Here is a 22,478-nt window from a genome sequence, read left to right on the forward strand (position 1 = left end):
CAAGATTCATGCAAGTGGTGGCAGGTATTGACTTCACTTCCCTTTTCTGGCCTGTGTGACATTATGATCCCCATTTTTATTTATTTATTTAATTTCATTTCATTTTTGAGATAGGGTCTCACTGTGTTGCCAGGCTGGAGAGCAGCGACACAATCACAGCTTATTCACTGCAACCTTTACCTCCTGGGCTCAAGCAATCCTCCTGCCTCAGCCTCCCAAGTAGCTAGGACTACAGGTGCATGCTACCACACCCAGCTAACACTTTTATTTTTGTAGAGGTGGGGTCTTGCTATGTTGCCCAGGCTGGTCTCGAACTCCTGGCCTCAACCAGTCTTCCCACCTCAGCTTCCCAAAGTGCTGAGATTACAGGTGTGAGCCACCATGCCCAGCTTATTATCCCCATTTGAGACATGTGGAAACTGAGCACAGGGAGGTGAAGCAACTTGTTAAGGTTACAAGTGCTGGAGCCAGGATCCAGTTCCAGAGCCTCTGGCCCCAGTCCACACTCTTAATTTCCTCTCTGTGCTGCCCTGGACTCCTTCCAACCTGCCTGGGGCAGGCTAGTAAGTACTCCATTTTACGGAGAAGGAAGATGAGGCCCAGCGAGGCTTGGGGGCTAAGATTTCACAAAAAGTCAGCACAGCTCCTAACTCCTTGCACTGGGCACATGCACATATGGACACTCATCTGGACAGACATGTCTGGTGTGTGGCATTTATGCCAGACACCAAAGGCACACCTCAGCACACCCCACTCACCCTGCCAGCTCTGCCTGACGCTCGGCATCCACTGCCTCACATAGCCCTCCCCCTTCATCCTGCATTTCCCCGGCCCCGACTCTCTATGCCAGGCAGTCTAGGTACCTCTGCGGGAAAGGAGAGAGTAGCTGATGGTCCAGGAGTACTGGGACCGGTGCTTGGGACAGGCAGTCAGGCAGATGGTGTCCTGGGACCGGGGTGGCATGCTCCCCTCTGTTCGGTCCAGCTGCAGAGCTGCTCAGGGATGATGCCGGGGGGTCAGTGGGTAGAGGAGGCCCAGCCATTCCTCCTGCTCCTTTGTAGATACCCTTCCCTGGGCACCAGGGGAGGACAGCAGGCCCTGAGGCAGGAAACAGGGAGTGGAGCCCCTCCTCCCAGCCTGGGTTAGAGGGACCACACCTAACTTTGTGTCATTGGCACCTGCTAAGCACTTTTCCCCACCTAGCAGTCCTGTGAGGTAGGTGCCACCTGGTGCCCCTTTTAACAGATGAGGAAGCTGAGGCTCAGAGGTGGGGTCTCGCTATGTTGCCCAGGCTAGAGGGCAGTGGCTCTTCACAGTTGTGATCATAGTGCACTGCAGCGTGGAACTCCTGGGCTCAAGCAATACCCCCACCTCAGCTTCTTGAAGAGCTGGGACTACAGGCGCGTGCCAGTGTGCCCAGCAGGTTAACCGGTCTTAACCAGTACCTCCTCCCACCTCCCCTGGCCCCAGTCCCAGCTCAGGCCCAAGTACCGAGGGGGTGGTTGTCAACGGCCTCAGGGCTGCCCTGCTCCAGGTAGAGGCGGTAATAGAGGGTGCAGTTGCCGTCATTCAGGAGGACAAGGAACCTGGACTGCTTGCTGTTCACCAGCACATTCCCAAAGGCCAGCTCCTTTTCCTTTGCCTGGAGGCCACAGTCAGCCAGCCGGGAGTGGGAGCTCCTCCAGGCCCACAGCCCCACTCTCCCAGCCCCATTTTCAGAGCATCCCCCAAGGAAGGGCAAGTTTGGGGTGTCCAGGGCAGAGGACTCCTATCCTCTGCCCTCTTGGCCTTCCCTCCCACCTTGGGAGGTTCCCTGGGGCCTTCCCTCCCACCTGTCCGGGCCTCTCCCCCAGCCCCCTCCTGCCAGAGCCCTCCCACTCACAGAGAGGCTGCTGGTGAGCCCCACGCCCACCAGCCGGAGCATGTAGTGGGTGGTGGCAGCGGGGTTGGCATTTGGAGACAGGCCGGCTTCCCAGACCCACATCCCCACTTGGAACAGGTACTTGGTCTCCTCCAAAGGGCTGAAGGTCCACGTCAGCGTCTGGGGTCACAGAAATGATCCCTGCAGTGGCCTTTGGAAGCCCCTCCACAGGTACCTGGCCATCCGAGGCCCCATGGCAGGGCGTCATGCTACGTTAGCCCTTTCTCAGAATCTACCCTGTGCCAGGCATTGTACACGGCACATGTATGGAGTCTCCCCAAGCCCCTCAATCCTATATCCCCACGGGGTCAGTAGTATTATTTCCATGCCTCATTTTCTGATGAGAAACTGAAAGTTCAGAGAAGTGGGGTCCCTTGCCCAGGGTCAGACAGTAGTGAGGGTGGGAGCGGGATGTCAACATTCCAGGCCAACTCCACAGGCTATGAGGCCTCTTGTCCCGCCGAGGGACTGTCCCCTTGGCTCTTACAGATGCCTGTGCTGGTGCTTCTTGTCCCAAGTTTGGCCTCCCCAACCCTTCGGTAAGGCTCTAGACTAGGGACAGGGGTCTGCTATTTTGAATCCCAGCCAGCACCCCCACTGTGACTACAGTCCCCTTCCTCACCCTCACTGGTGGCTGGCCATTTGGGCCCAAATCCAGCTGCTGCAACCCACCCTCCCAATGACCTCCCAGCTTTGGGGACCATGGATGGGGAGGTGACATGCCTCTCGGGCCTGGCATCAGAAACACTGGTTCCAGTCCCAGCCCTGCACGGCCTAACTTATGATCTTAGTAAATGGCTTCCCCTTCTCAAGCCTCAATTATTTGTAAAATGGTGGGGGGATGGTGAGAGTAATAATAACACCTCATCGCCAGGTGGGGGAAGTTACTGTGGATGGAATTGGGGGCTGCACATGGCAAGTCTGGGCTATGATGGGCACAAATAAGAGATGACAGAAGTGAAGGTTGCCGTCACTCGGCAGGAGGGGAGCCACTCACAAGTCTCTCGTTGGGCTGGATTAGCCCCCTGGAGGGCTGGACAGCCAGCAGCTTTCGATGCTGCTCAGAGACCCTCCACTCGAACTGCAGGGGCAGACGCGAGGGGTTGCAGAAGGTGAAGGGGCTGGTGGAGGAGCAGCCCACCCAGGTGGGCTTGAAGTAGAGGCTTTTGTGGGTGTCCAGCTTCAGCTGCAGTGGCTCCTCCCGGCTGTACATGCTCACCTCCTGGAGCCAGAGGAAGAAGGGCAGTGCCCTGACCTCACTCTGCAGTCCCAGCCCCCCACAACATGTCCAGGAAGCCATGGCTAGGCAGCTTTCCCCACTTGGAGCGGGCAGTCAAAGGCCCTCTGCCAGCCCGTGTACCGGCAGTTTCTGTCAAAAGCAGAGTCAATGGTGACTGGCCCAGGAGATAATTCTTGAAAAGAACTCAGGGACTGAGAGAGGATCTATAGACCATTTCACGGGGCCAGACATGGGCCCACCATCTCAGAGTCTATTGCTGGCCTGGACCCAAATATCCCTCTACCACCTGCAGGTGTCTTTTGCCTCCCCCAGATCCTTCCTCTGGGTTCTCTGCACCCTCTTTCTTGGCCTCAGACCCCATAAGGGGGACAGGCAAGGCCCTCAGGGGTGGGAGAGTTGTTCACAGAAGTGGTCAAGCAGGTTCTTTCCCTACTATGCTACTTCCTGGAGGAGAATTAGCCCCCTGGAAATCTTAGGGGCCAACCCCAGAATATGCCCTTGAAAAGGGTGGTTCAAGATTATGGCCCATTCCCAAGGACCCAGGTCCCCTCCCTCTGCCTTCTACCTTGAGATACTGGGGGGAAGCATTGCACTGCAGATAGAAAGTGTGCTGCTTCCAGGAGCTGCCCTCAGGGTAGGTGCAGATGAGGATGATCTGGTAGGCCCCGGGTGCCACAAGGCCCGAAGTGGGCCGAAGGATGACGTCTGAGCCTCTCTGGGGGGCCAGGCTGAAGGTCAGCAGCATGCAGTCTTTGTTGACCAGGAGCAGGCTGCGGTAGGTGGGCTCACCGGAGGACACTGCTGGAAATAGCTGGGGGTGGGAGAGGAGGAAAGCGGCCCCCCGCTCAGAGCTCCACCCTGGGACACACACTCAGGGCCCTATGGGGGCTTGGGAGGAGCTGTCTCCAAGGAGATCTGAGGTGCTGCCCTGCAGCCCAGTCAACGCCCTGGGAACGGGGAATTGAAGGAGGCCACGAGCTGACACCAAAGAATGCTTTTGTTCTCCAGAGACCTCCAGACAGGGAGACGGGGAGGCGGGGCGGGGGCCGGGGCCACAGGCCCCTGGGAAACTCAGGCCTCCAAGGCCGCTCCTCAAGGATAAAGTAGAAGTTGTTTCATTTTAGGGTGTCTTTGCATCACTCTTTGGAGAACTCATTTTCAGAGAGCCTGGTCCAGAAGCTCTGGGGCTGCAGTAAGTAACCACTTCGGGTTGGGTGTGGTGGCTCCTGCCTGTAATCCCAGCACTCTGGGAGGCTGAGGCAGGCGGATCACTTGTGGCAGGAGTTCAAGACCAGCCTGGCCAATATGGTGAAGCCCCATCTCTACTAAAAGTACCAAAATTAGCCAGTTTTAGTGGCGTGCATCTGTAATCTCAGCTACATGGGAGGCTGAGGCTACAGAATCGCTTGAACCCAGGAGGCAGAGGTTGCAGTGAGCCAAGATCACACCACTGCACTCCAGCCTGGGTGACAGAGCGAAATTCTATATCAGAAAATACAAAATAAAAAAGTAAGTAACCCCTTCTAGATGATTCTCATGCAGGTAACTGATGGAAACTGGCCCAGATAATCTCAGCTCCCAACACTCTTCAGGTATCCAGGGTGTGGCCAGCACCAGCTGAGAGCTGAGCAGGCTGCAAAACACAAAACCTGCAATCCCTGACCAGAGGTCCCCATCAAGCTGGGGTGACAGTGCCTGTGTGTGAGCCAGTGAGGGAGTGACGCCAGATCTTCTGGGCTGCATAAAGGCCACAACCCACCAGGAGGAACTGCCAAGGGAAGGGGGCCGAGGGAGACATCGAGGGGGACTCTGCGAGGCAGGAAGGCCTTTGGGAAGCAGCTGCCTCCAAGCTGAATCTTGGGGTGGTATAGGTTTGGGGTAGGAGGGCAGAAGTGTAGGTGGTGGGGAGAGCAGAATCAACCCAAAGCACATTGTCCCAAAGTGGTGCTTTTCCAGCAACCAGAAGTCTAATGCAAAACCTCCAGGCGATGGAGACTGGAGGAGACATCAAAGGTGAAACTGGATTGGAAGCCGGCGGTCTGGCCCCAGGCTCTGTGCTTTTCAGCCCTATGTCCTCTTGCTTGTCAGGTCAGGCAGGGCTTCTAAGGGCCTTGGGGTGGCCTGGGAATTATGATCTCCTGAGGATGGGGCTGGCTCTCCCTCTCATAGGGCAGGGTGCTTCCCAAAGGCAGGGGCTGCTGGTGCGGCTGTCATATCCCTGGGCCTGAGCCCAGGACTTGGGGCACCCAGGCATTCAGTAAACAGGACACAAACAAATGCAGGAGCTGGAGGGTTTTGAACCTGAGAGTCACAGGAGCCAGTGAGTATTTCCAATGGAGCAGCAAGGGGCCAGCTGTCCAGGATCCAGACTCTCCCCAGTCCCAGTGTCGGGGCCCAGGAGCAAGTCCTCAGCCGGCCCAGATACCCAGAATTGGCACAGCGGACGTGGGGACAGCCAGGGAGGGTGCAAAGATGTGTTTCTGAGGCCATCAGAGAATGGGAGAGGGATCTGCAGGCCAAGGCAGAAGCTACGGCTCTCCTGTCTCCCTCCCACTGCTGTTGGGGCCACGCTTACCTTGGGGACATCTAGGGAATACTGGGGGATGTGGTGCTCAAAGCCAGCGAAATAGCTGTGGCCTCGTGCCCGCACCGTCAGGCACCAGGATGGGCACATGGTGCAGTCCTCCTCAATATTACTGTAGCTCTGCAGGACCTGCAGGGGGGCCAGACCCACGGAAAAGCTCAGAGTCCTGTGTCTGCCCTGTGGGGCACCCCATTTTGCCCCTCCTTGCCCTTGTGCTGCAGGAGTCCGACATTGGACACAGACAGGAGGGCCTCCTTGGGAAGACAGTGCAGAGAACAAGAATCCCAACCCAGCCCCTCCTGCGGGGAGCTAGGCCCTGCATCCATATAGCAATGCTCTCTTTAGGCCTCACAACCCGGGAGGAGGGTGGGGCTGGGATGTGAAAGCACCATTCATTCTGTAGGAATGAGCCTAGAGAAGCGCTGGCCAATAGAAATATCATGTGAGCCACAAATGCCAGCCGCAAATGTCATTTAAATGTTCAGTAGCCACATTAAAAAAGTAAAACACGTGAAGTTAATGTTAATAGTATATTTTATTTAACCCAATAGATCTAAAATCTTATCACTTTAACATATAACCAATATAAAATTAGTAACGAGATATTTTACATTCTTTTCATACTAAGTCTTTGAAATCCAGGGTGCATTTTACACTCACGGCACGTCTCAATTGGGACCAGCCACATATTAAAAGCTCAGTAGCCACGTGTGGCTGTCAGTGGCTGTACTGGACTGTGCAGGTCTAGAGCCTGTAACCTAAATATCTGACAGGCTCAGCCTCAGCAGAGCCAGGCATCTACAACCTTATTCCTACAAACCTCGACATCACCCCACTGCCAAGGCATTAGGACGGGGGCAACTAAAGCCTCCACTTTGGAAAGCCTCCTCAAAAGATCGGACGTGGTCCCAAGTTTACAGATGAAAAGATCAGGACTCAGAGACATTAAGGAACTTGCCCAAGGTCACATAGCTGGTAAGTGACCCTGATCTTGACCGCACAGCCCTACTTTTCTCTGGGTCCCAAGACCTTGGCCTCTGGGCAAGGGCAGTGGGGTGGGCAGAGTCAAGAAGGAAGGGATGGGCAGGACTAAAGGATGAGGAGGGGGCACCACGCATCTGGGGCCAGAACAGCAGGGCTGGGGACAGCCGGCACTCGGAGTTCCCGACCCAGGGAAGCTGAGTCAGAAGCCCTTTCCATCACAATTATCTGGTGCTGCTGACTTTGTCTCTAGGCCCAGCTTCCTGCCCGCTCAAAGCTCCTTTAGAGTGACCACTTCTTAATTCAAGGACTAGTAGAGAAGCTAGGAGGCCTCCTAGCCAGGAGCCCCAGGGAGAATCTCCCTGTGCACCCAATTTTCCCAAACAGCTTGATCTCAGCTGAGTTCTCCCTTGGAGGGGAGGGGAGACTTACATAAGAATGAGAAAATCAGATGGGCCGAGCTAGGCCAGGAGCTTTGGAGGAGACAAACCCATAGGGGTCACTGTCCAGCCAAGAGAAAGCCTGGCACGCAGAGGATGGAGCCTGAAGCTGCCCTCGGTCACTTCCTGCCACCCCACCCAGCCACTCAGGCTCCTAGCAGAGACCCCGCATTCCTCCCTCTCATTGCGTGCACACACCTTATAGATGGCGAAGGCTTCGAGCTCCACCGCGTAAAGGCAGTTGGGGTGAGGCGGCTGGAAGTGCAGGCGCATGGCCATGGACTTGAGTGGGGGCACGTCGCAGCTCTCTGGAGTCACCCAGAAGGGGCAGTCAGACCTTCGCGTCCAGACCACCATGATCTTGCCCTTGGTGTGGTTCATCAGGCACAGGGGTACAGGGTTGGGGGCCTCAGGCCCTGGGCAGGCACCGAAGTCTACCTCGACAGGCTCTATACTGACGGGCGGGGGGAAGATGGTTATGTCGCTGGTGCCGTCGAAGAAGAACTCGGTCATGGGAGGGATATAAGGGTACTGCGGGGCTGGCATGTCCTCCAGATCCTGCATGGGGAAAGACAGGTGGATAGGGCTCAACCGCCATTCCTCTTGCTGTTGCCCCTCCTGGGCACACTCCTGTCTAGAAAGGCTGCACCAGTCGCCCTGACTACTAATGGTGCCCATGGGACCCTGGGGGCATGGGATTGCCCAAGAATCACTAGAGAAGGGATATGCATCTGGGGAGGGCACTGTACCTGGATGGGAATCATGAGAGCCCCGTTCTGGTCCTGTGCCAGCTTCTTCTCCTTCAGCATGGCATCCAGGATGTCAGGGGGGTAGAGCGTCAGGCCCCGGGCCAGGTGTGTGCGGTACCAGGTGAGGTGCTGAGGCTTCAGGATGGCTGGCTTGGTGCTGTCCGAGTGGCAGGTCCCCATCAGGTCCAGGAACAGCGGGTCCTGTGACATTTGTCTGTGTGTGATGGGGCATGGGAGGGGTGGTAGGGCAAGGGGGGTGCTGGGGGTTGAACTGAGGACAAAAGCTGGGCAGACAGGATAAGAGAGGCAGTGGGGCAGAAGCTCTAGGTGGCCAGTGAGCAAGCACTCAGCAGTGGTCTGGCTCAGCCAGGGCACAGCAGGAGTCCAGGGAAGGTCAGGAGAGAGCACCCCGGTCCTTAGGACACTCAGCCATTACCCACGCTTCCTCTCTGCCATGGCCCCTGGGCATTCTCCCACCCACCCTACTGCCAGCCCAGAAGCCTGCCAAACTAGAATTCAGGCCCTCCCAAGGGAGGAGAATATGGGGGCTGCCTCATCAGGCCTCCCTCTGGGCTTCTGTTCTTTCCTCCATTTCCAAGGCCTCCCCCAGCCCATACTAAACTGTCACAAGAATTAGAGAAAGGCACCCATTCCTCCAGGTACACAGACACAGCCCAAGCCTGGGCACCAGCTCAGGGAGGGATCATGGGTTACATTTCAGCCCCGTTTGCCATCTTGGCCAGGCATCTGCTGGTCAGGGCACAATGTGTCTGATCATGCCCAGGGGCCTAGGGTTGGGGTCTAACTTGAAAGCTCTCTGCCCTATGCATGCTATGTGGAGTGGCTCCAGGGAAGAATTAGTCTGTGAAGTCATGGAAGGCAAAGAAAAGGCAAAGCCTGCAGGGCTCAGCGGGAGGGTGGGAGGCTGCGAGTCCAAGCCTCCCTCTCCCAGCCCATGAGCACAGCAGTAGCAAAGCGCCTGGCCTGGTAGCAGGGCAAGACTGGCACAGAGTGCTCTGCCCTGTGCCCAGGCTGCACACTGGCTCCAAAAGCCAGGGCTGGGGCCCAGGAGTGGGAGACCACCAGGCAGAGAGCCCTAGAAGTTCCAGAATACAGGGGAGTGCCCACCAAGCCTTGTCATCATCAGTGGGCCCCAGGGGAGCCCCTCCTCCCTCAGCCTCATGCTCTCCCCCCGACTCACCTGGTGGTGGATGAGACAGGCCACACGCCGAAAGCAGATGATGGGGTGAGTGGGCTGGAAGGCACAGTGGAGGGTCATACGGGCCTTGCCCACCAGGGTTCCAAAGGCAGGCCTGATGCTAAAGACACTCTCCAAGCAGTCGATGGCAAACTGGAAGTGGGCCGTGCAGTCTGATTGGTTCTCAATCCACAGGGGCTGCTCGGAGCGCTCCCCAAGGTTGACCCAGCTAAAGTTGACACAGTAGTGCTGCAGGGACACGGCAGGGCCTGGACACAGGATATGGGGTATCAGCTTCCCCAAGGATGTCTTAGACAAAGTCCCACTGAAGGGAGGTGGTACTCTCAGGGCCAGGCTACAGGCCCAGAGCCCTGGCAGCCTGAGCAGAACTCCAGCATCACTGGATGCCGGTGGGACTGAGATCTCCAGGTAGTCACAGATGATTCCCCATAGGGCCACCAGGGGGCAGCAGACACCCAGGCTGAGGCAAGGTGGCCCCGCCTCCTAGGAGCAGGGAAGGAGCTCTTCAGAATCCTCAGCAGGGGCTGCTCCTGTCCCCAGGGGAGGCCCCTGGGGTCACCAGTACCTCTACAGAAACCAACGACTTTAAGCAGGGTCTTGGAGGCACAGCCAGAAGGCATGATGGAGCAGTAGTCCACAGTTCTGGTGTCCAGAGTCTTGGGGTGGAAGAACACTGACACACATTTCTTCTCTCCCGGAAGCACGATGCCATGGGCCGTGGGGCATGAGAAGGCCTGGTCTTCGGCCAGTTCATCTGAGGAAATTTCAATCCTGAAGGGGGCATTTACCTGTGGGGCCAAGCAGAAGGACAAAGGGTCAGGTCACAGAGCGGAGCACTGTATGATGGGACAGTCTACGCATTGTACTGGTGTGCCCAGCCAAGGGGGTGGGGGCAGCTGGCATCCAGCCTGTGCCCCACTGGCCAGACTGCCTCCACCAGGAGGAGAGAAGGGACCGAGTCATGTGCCCTGCGCTGGGCCTGCCCAAAGGGGGCACCTTTTAATTCTCCCCAGGGTACCATCACAGCTAACTGTGGTCCTGGGGTCAGGACAGTCTTAGGGCTGCTCGTGGCTCTGGGGAGCCAGGGTATACCCCAGCCCAGCCCCCAGCTGAGGAGAAGGACACACCTGTTGACAGCTGACATGGGTTACATGAGGCTTGGGGCCAAAGGCGTAGAGAGAAAGGGGGGCATTCTGCAAGGCGGTGATTTTAGGAAACTCCAATCCTGGGGGCGTGAGTCCTGCCACCCCTCCTGCCTGGTGCCTACCGCCGACGGGTTGTGTAGCCTGATCTGCCTCTCCAAGGTGCAGCCCACAGCAACAGAGCCAAAGTACAACAGCTTCTGGAAGCCCTCGGCATCCTGGTCCTCCGGGCCCTTGTGCTTTATGCTCACCAGCAGCTGGGCGCACTTGGCTGGGGGCAGAGATGGGGGAGTCTTGGGGGAACCTTGGGGGAACCCACCAGGGCCTCTGTGGCCCCAGCTGAACAGCCCCTCAAAGAAGGCAGGTGGCCCCAGGGAAAATTTAGCCTGTAACATCATGGAAGACAAAAGGCAAAGCCTTCGGGGCTTGGGGGAGGGCAGGAGGCCGGTGGAGGCGGGGGCCAGGCCAGATGGGAGGTGGAAGAAACTGAGGCCTGGAGGACCCAGAAGGTGCAGGAGGGGCCAGTCTGGGGACGGTTGGAGGTTGGGCCTCACCCACAGCCTGCAGCTGGATGCTGCTCCTCTGCCGGCTGCCCGCCCCGTACCAGCACGTGGCCTGTACCTCGTAGATGACGGCTGTAAGGGGCTGAAAGGTCACCTTGATCTGAGAGGCCTGGCCTGGCTCCAGGAGCCCCGTGGCGGGCAGCATCTGGAATGGGCTGGAGAACTCCCAGGTGAAGAAGGTGGGCAGGTCCCTGGGGGTGGGGGGCAGGTCAGGGCACTGGGCTCCCGGCCCCTGCTCCTGCAGTAGCAAGTCAGGGATGCTGGGCAGAACCTCAGACTACCCTACCCCCACAAGGGTATGCCTGTCTCTCCTGCTTCCAGACACCCTCCTCACAGCTCTTGCTCTCCCCGCCGCACCTCAGCCTCTTCCTCACCCCACATTATCCAGGCAGAACAAGGCCTCAGTCGTATCTCCCACAGCACACGTTGGCAGCTGCAGGGATGGTGGGCGGCAGATCAGCCTGTGGCAGGGCAGGGTGGCCCGTAGGCCCACACAGAACATCCCCTCCGCTTTCTCAAACCACAGCTGGTCCATGTACTCCTTCTGCAGTGTGAGGCGGGGCAGGGGCAGTCACCCATCAGTGGCATTCAGGGACTGCACATCCCGCCCACCCTCAGCCACCCCCAACACAACTGTTGAGGGGAGGGCCAGGCCATGGCACCCACGTCAGACTCTGAGGGGAGCTGGGCACCTATGTTGTCTTGGTCTCAAACATTAGAGCCTCTTTTGTGGAAAAAGTATTTTGAGGAAATGTGGGTGGGGAGTGGCAGGAAGAGGCCAAGGAATGTAGAAGGGGTTTCTTTTCTTTTCTTTTCTTTTCTTTTTTTTTTTTTTTTGAGTCTCGCTCTGTCACCCAGGCTGGGGTGCAGTGGTGAGATCTCAGCTCACTGCAACAGCCGCCTCCCAGTTCAAGTGATTCTCCTGCCTCAGCCTCCCAAGTAGCTGGGACTACAGGCATGTGCCACCATGCCTGGTTAACTTTTGTATTTTTTAGTAGAGGTGGGGTTTCGCCATGTCGGCCAGGCTGGTCTCGAACTCCTGGCCTCAAGTGACCTGCCTGCCTCGGCCTCCCAAAGTGCTGAGTTTCCAGAAGTGAGTTACCGTCCCCGGCCACAGAATGTAGGACTTTCTGATGGCCAATATAATATCGCAGCCTTTACCCCCAGCATCTCCTGGGGAACGCCGTCTGTCTAATGAGATGAGGGGCTAAGCCCTTGACGGGGCCTCCCAAACTGGATTGCTGCTGGAGTGGGCAGCATGTGTGTGTGCCGGGGCGCTCCTGGTTGCTCTGTCCTGTTTTCTGTTCTGAGGTCACTGCTCCCAGGTACCTCCCTGCCCTCACTTGCTGTGGCAGACCTTACCGCCTCCAGAGGCCGGAAGACGATGGGGAGCGTGAGGGTTATGCCTGGGCTCAGGAAGATGGGCTGAGGGATGACCGTGAAGAAGAACTTGGTCTTGGGGGGCCTGCAGGAGAGAGCCGGGGGGGAGCACCTCAGATCAGGGCTCAGAACAACTGGAAGAGGCAGGAAATGAGGGAAGCCCTGCAGCCAAGGGAGCTTGAGTCCCTGGGACAACAGAGAAAGAGCTCAGGAGATGAGCACGTGGAGATGGAAACTCAGGGGTTTGGTCACAAGAGGACCCACCCTCCCCCTCCCCCTCCTACTCTCAGAGATCTTCACTCTGAACAAAAGGGGAGTAGTGTTTGTACCTCTGATGAGCATGGAGGCCTGAGAGGGACAGGGACAGTGAAGGGTTACCCGGATTTTAAAGAGTCCGCAAGCACTGAGGTGGGGGAACCAAGGCTGAGGAGGGTGGGACCGGGGATGCCTTTCCAGGGACCTCAGCAGAGCTGTAGCATCCCACAGTGGGTCAGAACCACAGCTGCTGCAGACTTTCAAAACATTAATAAGACAATGACATTGTCAGCAACTTTACACCAACAAATGTTTAAATTTAGATGAAAAAAATTGCTATAAAATATAATTTACCAAAACTGACCCAAGAATTGTACAATAAATATTATGGCTGCTCTGCCTAAAAACACCAAAGAAATGGAATGAGTGGTCAAAAATCTTTCCACAGGCCAGGGACAGTGCCTCACATCTGGAATCCCAGCACTTTGAGAGGCTAAAGCGGGAGTATCATTTGACCCAGGTGTTTGAGACCACCCTGGGCAACATGGCAAGACGCTGTCTATACCAAAATTTTTTTTTAAAATTAGCCAGGCATGGTGGTGCATGCCTATAGTCCCAGCTACTTGAGAGGCTGAGGTAGGAGGATTGCTTGAGCCTAGGAGGTCATGGCTACAGTTAGCCATGTTAATGCCACTATACTCCAGCCTGGGCAAGGGAGTGAGACCCTGTCTCAAAAAAACAAGAAAGAAAGAAAAGAAAGAGAAAGAAAGAGAGAGAGGAAGAAAAGAAAGAAAAAAAAGAAAGAAGAAATTAGATAAACTTTAATGTGTGTTTATGAGAAAAACTCTCAGCAAAGCAGGAATAGAAGAATATTCCCATAATCTGACAAGGTGTACACTTTTACAGAAACCCTACAGAAAATCAATCCTACCAGACAGCTTAATAGTGAAACATTGCAGTCCTTTACTCTGAGATGATAAACAAAACAAAGATGGCTCTATAACCACTTCTGTTCAACACTTTTCTATTTAACAATGCAGTAAGGAAAGACAAAAGGTGTAAGGACTAGAAAGAAAAAAATAATGTCATTTTCCATTTAAAATACAAATGTGTGCATGAAAAAACAAGAATATTAACAAATAAATTATTAGAATAAGAGGATTTGCCAAGATCACTGAACATAATACCTATATAAAAATGACATTTTAAAAACTAGCAACAAACAGAAATAAAACAACTAAAAAATATGTCATATATAACAACAGCAAAAATATAAAATACTTATGAATAAATCTAACTAAGGATGTGCTAAATGTCTATGGAGAAAACTTTACACTCTATTGAGAGACAGGAAAGATAACCTAATGAATACAGAAATAGCCCATGTTCGTGGATTAAAAGACTCAATATTATAATGATATCATTTATCCTCATATTCATCTATAGGTCCAATTAAATCCCAATCAAAATCTGAAGAAGTGTTTTATGTGCATGTGTGATAAGCTGATTTGAATATTTATATAAAAGATCAAAGGGAGGGCCAAGAATAGCCAAGACAATCTTGAAGAAGAATTAAGTAGGAGGACGTATACTACCAGCTATCAAGACTTACTATTCGTAAAAATCAATTCCATATAGACAAAAGACAAATATAAAAGGCAAAAATATAAAGTCTTTAGAAGATACTAGAGGAAAATATCTTAATGACCTAGGGGTAGAGAAGGACTTCTTAGGAGAAGCATAAAAAAGCACCAATCATAAAATAAAAAGACTGATAAAGTTGATACCTTTAAAATTCAACTTTGAACTTTTATTCTTCAAAAGACACAATAAAGGGAGTAAAGACAAATCATAAGATGAGAGAAGATATCCACAACACATAACTGGCAAAGAGTTTGTAATTGGGATAAGAACTTATACCAAACAGAAAAAAGACAAGATAATGTAAGAGAAAAATGGCCACAGACTTGATCATAAATTTCACACATGAAGAAATGCAAAGTGTCAATAACCGACAAAAAGACACTCATCCTCATTCATTAGTAATCAGGGAAATGCAAATTAAAACCACAAGTTACCATTATTGGCAAAAATTTTAAATTCTGACAATAGCAGTTATTGGTAAGGATGTGGAGGAAAGGGAACTCTCTAATGCTGCTGGTGGGTGTCTAAAGAAATCCATGCACTTTGGGAAATAGTTTGGTTTATCTATAGCAAGTGAACAGGTATATGGCCCAAGCCTCCGCAATTCTACTCCTGCGTCTATTCCCCAGAAAAGACAGAAGGTGGAGCAAGGTGGTGGAATAGAAGGTTCCATCCCGCAAGGTCACCAATTTAACAACTACGCAGAAACAAAACAAAACAAAACAAAAACCTTCATAAGACTCCAAAATCATGTGAGCCTTCATAGTACCTGGTATTCCCCAGAAAAACTCTTGTACTTATGTAACTGGACACATATACATGAATGTTGGTAACAGTCCCAAATAGAAACAGCCCAAACTTCCTTCATTCTGGATGAATACATTATGGTACAGGCACACATTGGGACACTATACCACAATGAAAAATAATGGATTATAGCCGCATAATTATTCATACTGCACGTGTTTTAAACACTCACTGGCTTTTATATGGCATGTTAAAGGTTTTTTTGTTTGTTTTGTTTTGTTTTGAAGAGAGCCTGCTTTCGGGGCTCAAGGCTGTGGCACTGGGTCCTTGATCCCTTATACTGGTACCTGTACTTCATCTTCTGGAGTTTCAAGGATCGATTTTTCAGAACCAGATTCCTTGTGGTCTCCTTTCCTAGCTCCCAGCCTTTCCAATGCAGCTCCTCAGCCACCTCAATGCCCCAGATGACCCTCTTGTTCACTCTCTCCTGCTTCTTTGGGGAGTGCATCTGAGTGTCCATGGAGCTTGCAGGCTGTTCAGGTGGCAGGGAGAAGGGGGAGCAGAAAGGATGTATCAGCAGGGTGGGATGCCAAGACCTAGAGAACAGGTGAAGGTCCTCCTCCTCCACCACCAAGAAAATAAAAGACAAGAAGAAAAACGATGATTGACACCACCCCTCACCCCTTGGGGATGGTCTGGAGACAGATGGTGAGAGGCAGGTAGGCCCTGAAGTCAGACATCACCTCTTCCAAGACTGGAACTGTTTTGCAACTAGAGCCCCTGCCCCTGAAGCCTTCCCTGGGAGGCTCCGTCAGCCACTCTTTGCAAACACACAAATGCAGGTTTCTGTTCTGTTCCTCAGTGCACCCTCAGATACCACCCCATCAGGTGCCTCCTCCCCTCTTCCTCCTCCCAGTCCTGCCCCTTGCTACACATGCCTCTCCTAGCTAGAGCAGTCTATCCCAGGCCCTTTTCCAGAACACATTTCCCTCTGCACCATTCCCTCTCCCATTCCTCAATTGGCTGGTGGGGCAGAGGAGGAGCCAATTTGCTTGCTGTTCACCCCACCCATCCCCTGCCTTCTGGGGCCACTCCAAGTGCTGCTCCTGGTGATTGATGCTAGTGCTGCCATGTGCGGCATTTCCAACTATAATGGAAAATCTTTCCATAGGCTTATCCATCACCCCTTCTAGATGAAGAAGGAGGGGGCATGGAAACCCCCCTGGGGCAGTAAGGTTGAGGGAGGATGAACTGGATGCCTCCTCCTACCACAGTCACTGCCATGAGCACTCAATTCATTGGCATTTTATCTTTTTTTTTTTTTTAATTGTAAGAGTCTCGCTTTATCGCCCAGGCTGCAGTATAATGGCACAATCTCGGCTCACTGCAACCTCTACCTCCCAGGTTCAAGTGATTTTCTCACCTTAGCTTCCCGAGTAGCTGGGATTACAGGCACCCGTTATCATGCCTGGCTAATTTTTGTATTTCTGTAGAGACGGGGTTTCACCATGTTGGTCAGGCAGGTCTTGAACTCCTGACCTCAGGTGATCCACCCACCTTGGCCTCCCAAAGTGCTGGGATTACAGGTGTGAGCCATCATGCCCGGCCAGCATTTTATTTTATCTTTGACCAAGTATTGCTTTTATATTGTTGCATAATATAAGGATATAGTCATTCATTCAACAAATATTTTTTGAGTACCTATCATGCACCGGACACTGTGCTAGGTGCTGGGACTACAATGGTGAACAGGACTGACAAATCCCTTTTCTCTTGGAGCTTACATTCTCAGTTTCAATATTTACTGAGTGTGTCTGATGGCCAATATACTATTTTCTTTCCTGAGTCACCTATGGAAGAAAGGTGACATGCATGATGGGAGGTAATTTACTATAATATCAGTTGGTGCATCAGTCAGTGTCTAGGCAGGAAAACGGAAGCCACTCTGAATGTTTAAAATAGGGAATTTACTGTGGCCAGGTGCAGTGGCTCACACCTGTAATCCCAGCATTTTGGGAGGCTGAGGTGGGTGAATCACGAAGTCAGGAGTTCAAGACCAGCCTGGCCAATATGGTGAAACCCCCGTCTCTACTAAAAATACAAAAAATTAGCCGGGCATGGTAGCAGGCGCCTGTAATCCCAGCTACTTGGGAGGCTGAGGCAGCAGGATCGCTTAAACCCCGGAGGCAGAGGTTGCAGTGAGCTGAGATTGCACCATTGCACTCCAGCCCTGGTGACAGTGCGAGACTCCGTCTCAAAAAAAGAAAAACAAACAAACAAACAACAACAACAAGGAAATTTACTGCATAACCATGAGTAGTGAAGGAACCTGGGAGTTGGCAACAAGAAGCTGCCACCACACCTAGGTTAGAAGTGGTGGGGTCAATACAGCCTTGAGGCCTGTCTGGTGGGAACTGGAGCCACAGGGGAAATGCAGCTGCTGACAGAGACACTGTGTACAACAGAGAGAGGAAGAGAAATGCCCTGGCTTCTCCCTTCATCCCATCTTCCAATCTCCTCCTAGCTCAGAGCAGAGCAGGGAAGGGCAGTGAGTGAATCCAAGGGCAAACAGGCCCAGAATGGCACAGAGGACAGAGATGTCTTTTAAAACATGACCCTCAGTCCACAGGGTCTGTCCACAGGAGGCAAGGGCAGCACACCTGAGGAGCTGGGCACCATACACCACACAACACAGACACACACTGCATCATACACAAAGCCATACCCATAGTCAAACCCCTTGACAGCTGCATCATCACATACAGAGAACTACACAGAGCTGCAAAAAATAAACAGTATCCATACATTATTGGTCAAACAGAAAGTCCTAGGGGTCAAGGCCGGAAGAACTTCCTGAGGAAAGAGAAATCCTGGCTATCCAACCAGCCTCTGACTCGTTCCTCCCTGGCACTCTCCTACCCCACGGCCTCTCAGGCACTCACTGCTCCCAGCACTCCAGTGTGCTTGGTGATAACAATGGTGAACAGGACTGACAAATCCCTTTTCCCTTGGAGCTTACATTCTCAGTTTCAATATTTACTGAGTGTGTTCGATGGCCAATATAGTATTTTCTTTTCTGAGTGACTCATGGAAGAAAGGTGACAAGGAAAGTCTAGACAAGGTCTAGTGCTAAGATGCAGAGGGAAGAGTCAGGGCCTCTCAGATTCCCACCCCACTGCCCTGCCACCCATGCCCCGCCCTGGCCCTGCCACACCCTGCTCTGCCTGCCCTGGCCATATCCTTACCTGGGCGCTGATGGTGCTGCAGGCACTCATGGCTGCACTGCTGTCGTTGATGGCAGGGATGGCCACTGTGCTGGCACTCAGGCAGGATCCACCAGAGTTCATGGTGTGGTTCCTGCTGTTCCTGGACCTCACGATGGAGCTTGGAGCCTGGGTGAGCATCAGGCCCTTGGGACACAGTCCAAAGGGAGCACTCTGAGTATGGAGCTGGGAAGAGAGCAGAGGGGAGGGGAGACAGGAGTGACATGAGAAAGAGAGGCTGAGGGAGGACACTCTCATGGCCATCCTTGTCATGGAGGAGAGGGTCTGCTTCCCAGCTCTGGCAACAGGTGCTACCTGGCACCATGAGGAATGAGGCTGTACACGAGATCCAGGGCTTTGCCTGGGAGCCTAGGGACTCACCATCAGGAAAGGCACTCCAAAGAGGGACTTGGGGACAAGGCCCACCCCACTATGCCCCTCCATGGCCACACTTGGCACTGCTCAGCAAGCTCCAGTGGGTGTTACTGAAGTGTGTGCATTACCTTTATCTGGCTTTTACTCTCTGCTTGTTTCTTCTGAACACTCTTGCCTCTTGTGAGAAGAGGAATAAGGGGGAAAGAAGAGGCAAATGAGACTGATGGATTCTCTACCTTCTGGGTTTTCTCCACCAGTCTACAACCGGTTAAGGTAAACATCACTGAAATAAATCAATCAAAGCATAAGTCAATCCATCTCTAGAGCAGAGGGATCCTCGATGACTGTAGCTGAAATCATATGCAAATATATGTGACACATATATTTGTATATATGCCAGATGCTATGTATGCATACATGTCTGTTTTCCAGGAGGAATGGCCACAGTTTTCACCAAATGCTCAAGAGGATGCTTGACCTCGATCTAAGGGACACAAAGTATCTCAGACTAGCTCTGGCTCCATCACCTCGAATCCCCTCTTCCTTTAGCACACACACGCAAGTGTGACTTTGTTACCTCGACAAAAGGACAGCAATTTTCACACTCACACACCAAGACTAAGCCAGCCCCACTCAGGCACATGTGGAAGTGGTTTGCAGATCCCTATAATGACTTACCTCAAATGGTTCATCTCTGATTTCCCTTTACACTTGACATGAAGCCATCATGCATGAAATCATAGAACATGGCACTGCCCCCCAAAATATAATGCAATCCACATGTGTACTTTAAAACATTCTGGTAGCCACATTAAAAAAAGTAAAAAGACACAGGTAAAATTAATTATAATTATATATTTTATTTAACCCATCATATCAAAAATACTACATTGAATATGTAATCGATATGAAATTATTGAGGTACTTTACCTTCTTATTTTGTATTAAGACTTTGAAATCTGGTGTGCATTTTACATTTACAGCACATCTCAATTTGGACTACCCATATTTTCAGTGCTGAATAGCTACATATGGCTATTGGCTACCACATTGGACAGCATCACTTTAATACCTTTTTTGAACATATGTTTATTTTTCAGACTACTCAGTATCCTCCCTCACTTCTTCAAATAACAATCTCAAAAATAATAATGTCTATTAACATGTACTGAGAATCCACGTGCCAGGCAGTGTTGTAAAGTCCTTAGAGGGATTTTATTTATTTATTTATTTATTTATTTATTTATTTATTTATTTAAGACAGACTCTCACTCTGTTGCCCAGGCTGGAGTGCAGTGGCAAGATCTTGGCTCACTGCAACCTCCACCTCCCAGGTTCAAGCAATTCTCCCTTACAGGTATTTTAATTCTTACAACAGTTTATGATTACGTGTGACTTGCCCATTTATTTGGCCTAAAATGATCCTTTTTCAAGTTTGTCGTTCAGTTCCTTATTTTAATGTGTTCAGATTTAGCAAACAATTTCATGATCACCCTTTAGGAATTTATACAGTTCTGTCAGACACTCTCTTATCCCTCCCCCACCACCCACCAACACCCTTCCAAAGCAGAAGATTCTGTTGACCCTGGTTTTCCTAGTTGGCAACATGTCTAAACCCTCTGGAGGGGACTATCTAGATTCAGTCGTTCGTTCACAAATAGTAAGTTCACAAAGCACTTACTATTATGTACCAGGTACTGTGCTAGGCACCAGACAAGGCAGGCAAGGCTCCTACCTCCAATTGTGAACTGCACGTTCAGATGAAATCAAAGAAATGTAAGCTGAGGAGACACAGAGAGAGTCCATTACTTTTCTGCCACGGGATGGTCTTGCAGCCCTGTCCTGACTCATTAATGCCTCTGACCTCAGGGGACTGTACAGACAGCTCCTGCCTCAGAGCTCTGAAAAAGTCTCCACTCAACACATGAAACTATTCCAGAGAGTGCATGGAAGAGATGAGAGATGATGGGGTAGAAAGCTGGTCCAACACAGGTCATAGGGCTAGGGAAGTGGTCCCAGGGCAAGGGACGCTGGGTGCCAGAATCTTCTCAGACTCTACGGGGATAGGCAAATTTCTCCATCTCCCGGAGCCTCAGCCTCCTCGCCTGTAAAATGTGGGTTATCCTGACGATTTCACAAAGTTGGTGTGCAGCTCGAATGAAACAGAGGATTTGAAAAAGCACTAAACAAACCCATGTTATAGTAATTAACAACCATAACTTTCCCACTAGCCTGCACTATTCTTCCAAAAGACTCACACATCTGCAGTCGTTGTGAAGAGACTGGGCAAGCGAGGTTTTTTGTTTTGTTTTGGATTTGTTTTGTTTTAAATTGAAGTTTCCAATTTCGAGGACTTTAAAAAATATATATCATGAGCTTCCTTTATTTGCCTAATTGCTGATCTAAAAACCTCCAAGATGACCACTAGAAAAAGTGGCAGGTCGTCGTATGGAGTCGAGGGAGAAAGAAACAGATGAAACAAACGGGGACAAAATACACTTAGAGCTGTTTCTTCTTTCTCTTCGGGATCCTTAGTCTGATTGATCTCGCCCAAGACTCAGTCCCATGGGGCTCTCTGAAGGGCATGGAGGGGACCTCTGGCCACGATTTCCCGAAGGATAGGGTCTCCCGGGACAGATAGCTTCCCTGGCCACTCGCGCCGCTCCCTGGGACCCTGGGACCTTGGGACTAACGCTCAGAACTTACATCGCCTCCATATTGCCGTCTCCATAGATACAGGACGCGCAGGAAACGGCGTCTTCAGATATCCCAGGGCAACGACGGCAGCCCGAGTGAGTCAAGATTCATAGAAGGCGAATGCGCCGCCCAATTTTATTTCCTATATTCAGTTTTGATTCCCTGACTTTTCCTGCTGGTAGTAACTGTGGGCTTCTACCTGTCGCGACATGGTAATGTAGAGCCTCCTAGTTGTCGTGACGTTCCAGCAATCATGACTTTAATTGACGACCAAATTCACAGGAAGCTACTCTGTGGGCTTGGCACTCTGACATGCATAGAGACAGAAGCTCATTCTCTGTGATTGCAATTGTTAACTTAAAAGCAGCCCGCAGTTATTTCTTATTTGAATATTGCTTTGCAAATAGATCCCTTTTGCTGATGAGAGGGAATGCGTCCTCTGCGTTTTCTCCCGGCATTTCTTCTTGGTCAGCAACAAGAAAAATAACTCTTTTGAAGGGATCGGAAGGTTAACGTATAAAGGAATTATTATACATAATGTAGACTTTCGGAAGCCCATTGGTTCATTTGTTGGTATGTGTGTTGGAGGAAGGGTCCTATTTTGTGAAGACTCCTTAGTAGGTGAAGCTGAAAGTCTCAAAGTTCACTCTTGGGTAACTAAGGATGTTTTGCTCCTCAAGACAGTGAACCTATTTCCTTTCAGATGGAAGGGGGGATGTGACTACGGGGAGAGAGCTTAGTGAGTCTAGGGGTAAACACAGAAAATAAGCTATCATTTTGGGAGAGCTGGAGTTGACTTGTGAAAGGTGAAAGATGGACTGAGATGGCAAAGTGGCCTGAGCTGGCCTGGGAGATCACATGGCCAGAGACTGGCAGGGCTGGAGGGAAGGGGCAGGCAGGGCGCCTGGTAAATTACGCCAGCAGGATCAGGAGTTTTCCGGGAATCAAAGAATGTGGAACTCAGTGAGCTTTTCCCTGGATTTAACGGGATTCTCAGAATCTGAAACCTGTACTTTGGACATGACGACTTTTATGCTGTTTGTAGTTTCTATAATTATTTCCTTTTTGTTTTTCCCCAAATTCTTTTTGAAATGGTCAGCCTGACTCAGCTGGACCTTAGGGACAAGGAAAGGAACTGGTTCATTCTTAGGCGAAAATGAAATAGGGACTTTGGGGGCAGGGTTTGGTGTTGGCCCCAGGAATCTCAGTGGGAAAACCCCAAGGAGGAAGAACAGCTCATGCTAAAGGCATCCTCGTGCCTCTTCACCGGGGAGTCTC

At 51.6% G+C, this 22,478-nt stretch overlaps 1 protein-coding gene across 4 annotated transcripts in view; it reads right to left on the minus strand.

The window, feature by feature from the left end:
• The window catches only part of CFAP65 (cilia and flagella associated protein 65), a 38,732-nt gene extending 17,450 nt beyond the window's left edge, over window positions 1-21,282 (minus strand). The window contains exons 1-19 of one of the 4 annotated variants that reach the window (XM_055109123.1): window positions 21,210-21,282; window positions 20,239-20,284; window positions 18,632-18,680; window positions 18,111-18,314; window positions 15,213-15,397; window positions 12,202-12,304; window positions 11,214-11,383; window positions 10,831-11,030; window positions 10,402-10,547; window positions 9,700-9,922; window positions 9,117-9,382; window positions 7,916-8,116; window positions 7,365-7,724; window positions 5,737-5,874; window positions 3,727-3,972; window positions 2,919-3,143; window positions 1,883-2,041; window positions 1,492-1,642; window positions 864-992 (exon numbers count right to left, since the gene is read on the minus strand). In XM_055109123.1, the coding sequence (XP_054965098.1) occupies window positions 864-992; window positions 1,492-1,642; window positions 1,883-2,041; window positions 2,919-3,143; window positions 3,727-3,972; window positions 5,737-5,874; window positions 7,365-7,724; window positions 7,916-8,116; window positions 9,117-9,382; window positions 9,700-9,922; window positions 10,402-10,547; window positions 10,831-11,030; window positions 11,214-11,383; window positions 12,202-12,304; window positions 15,213-15,397; window positions 18,111-18,314; window positions 18,632-18,680; window positions 20,239-20,284; window positions 21,210-21,234 (3,226 nt within the window). In that variant the 5' untranslated portion in view covers window positions 21,235-21,282. Of the gene's footprint in view, window positions 1-863; window positions 993-1,491; window positions 1,643-1,882; window positions 2,042-2,918; window positions 3,144-3,726; window positions 3,973-5,736; window positions 5,875-6,261; window positions 7,725-7,915; window positions 8,117-9,116; window positions 9,383-9,699; window positions 9,923-10,401; window positions 10,548-10,830; window positions 11,031-11,213; window positions 11,384-12,201; window positions 12,305-15,212; window positions 15,398-18,110; window positions 18,315-18,631; window positions 20,015-20,238; window positions 20,285-21,209 lie in introns of those variants that run through there. The other 3 variants (XM_034955179.2, XM_014344064.4, XM_055109125.2) reach the window with 3 other exon arrangements.
• Between the last annotated feature and the right edge of the window lie 1,196 nt (window positions 21,283-22,478).

The sequence above is a fragment of the Pan paniscus genome, chromosome 13, assembly GCF_029289425.2.
Source record: "Pan paniscus chromosome 13, NHGRI_mPanPan1-v2.0_pri, whole genome shotgun sequence".
Classification (NCBI taxonomy): domain Eukaryota; kingdom Metazoa; phylum Chordata; class Mammalia; order Primates; family Hominidae; genus Pan; species Pan paniscus.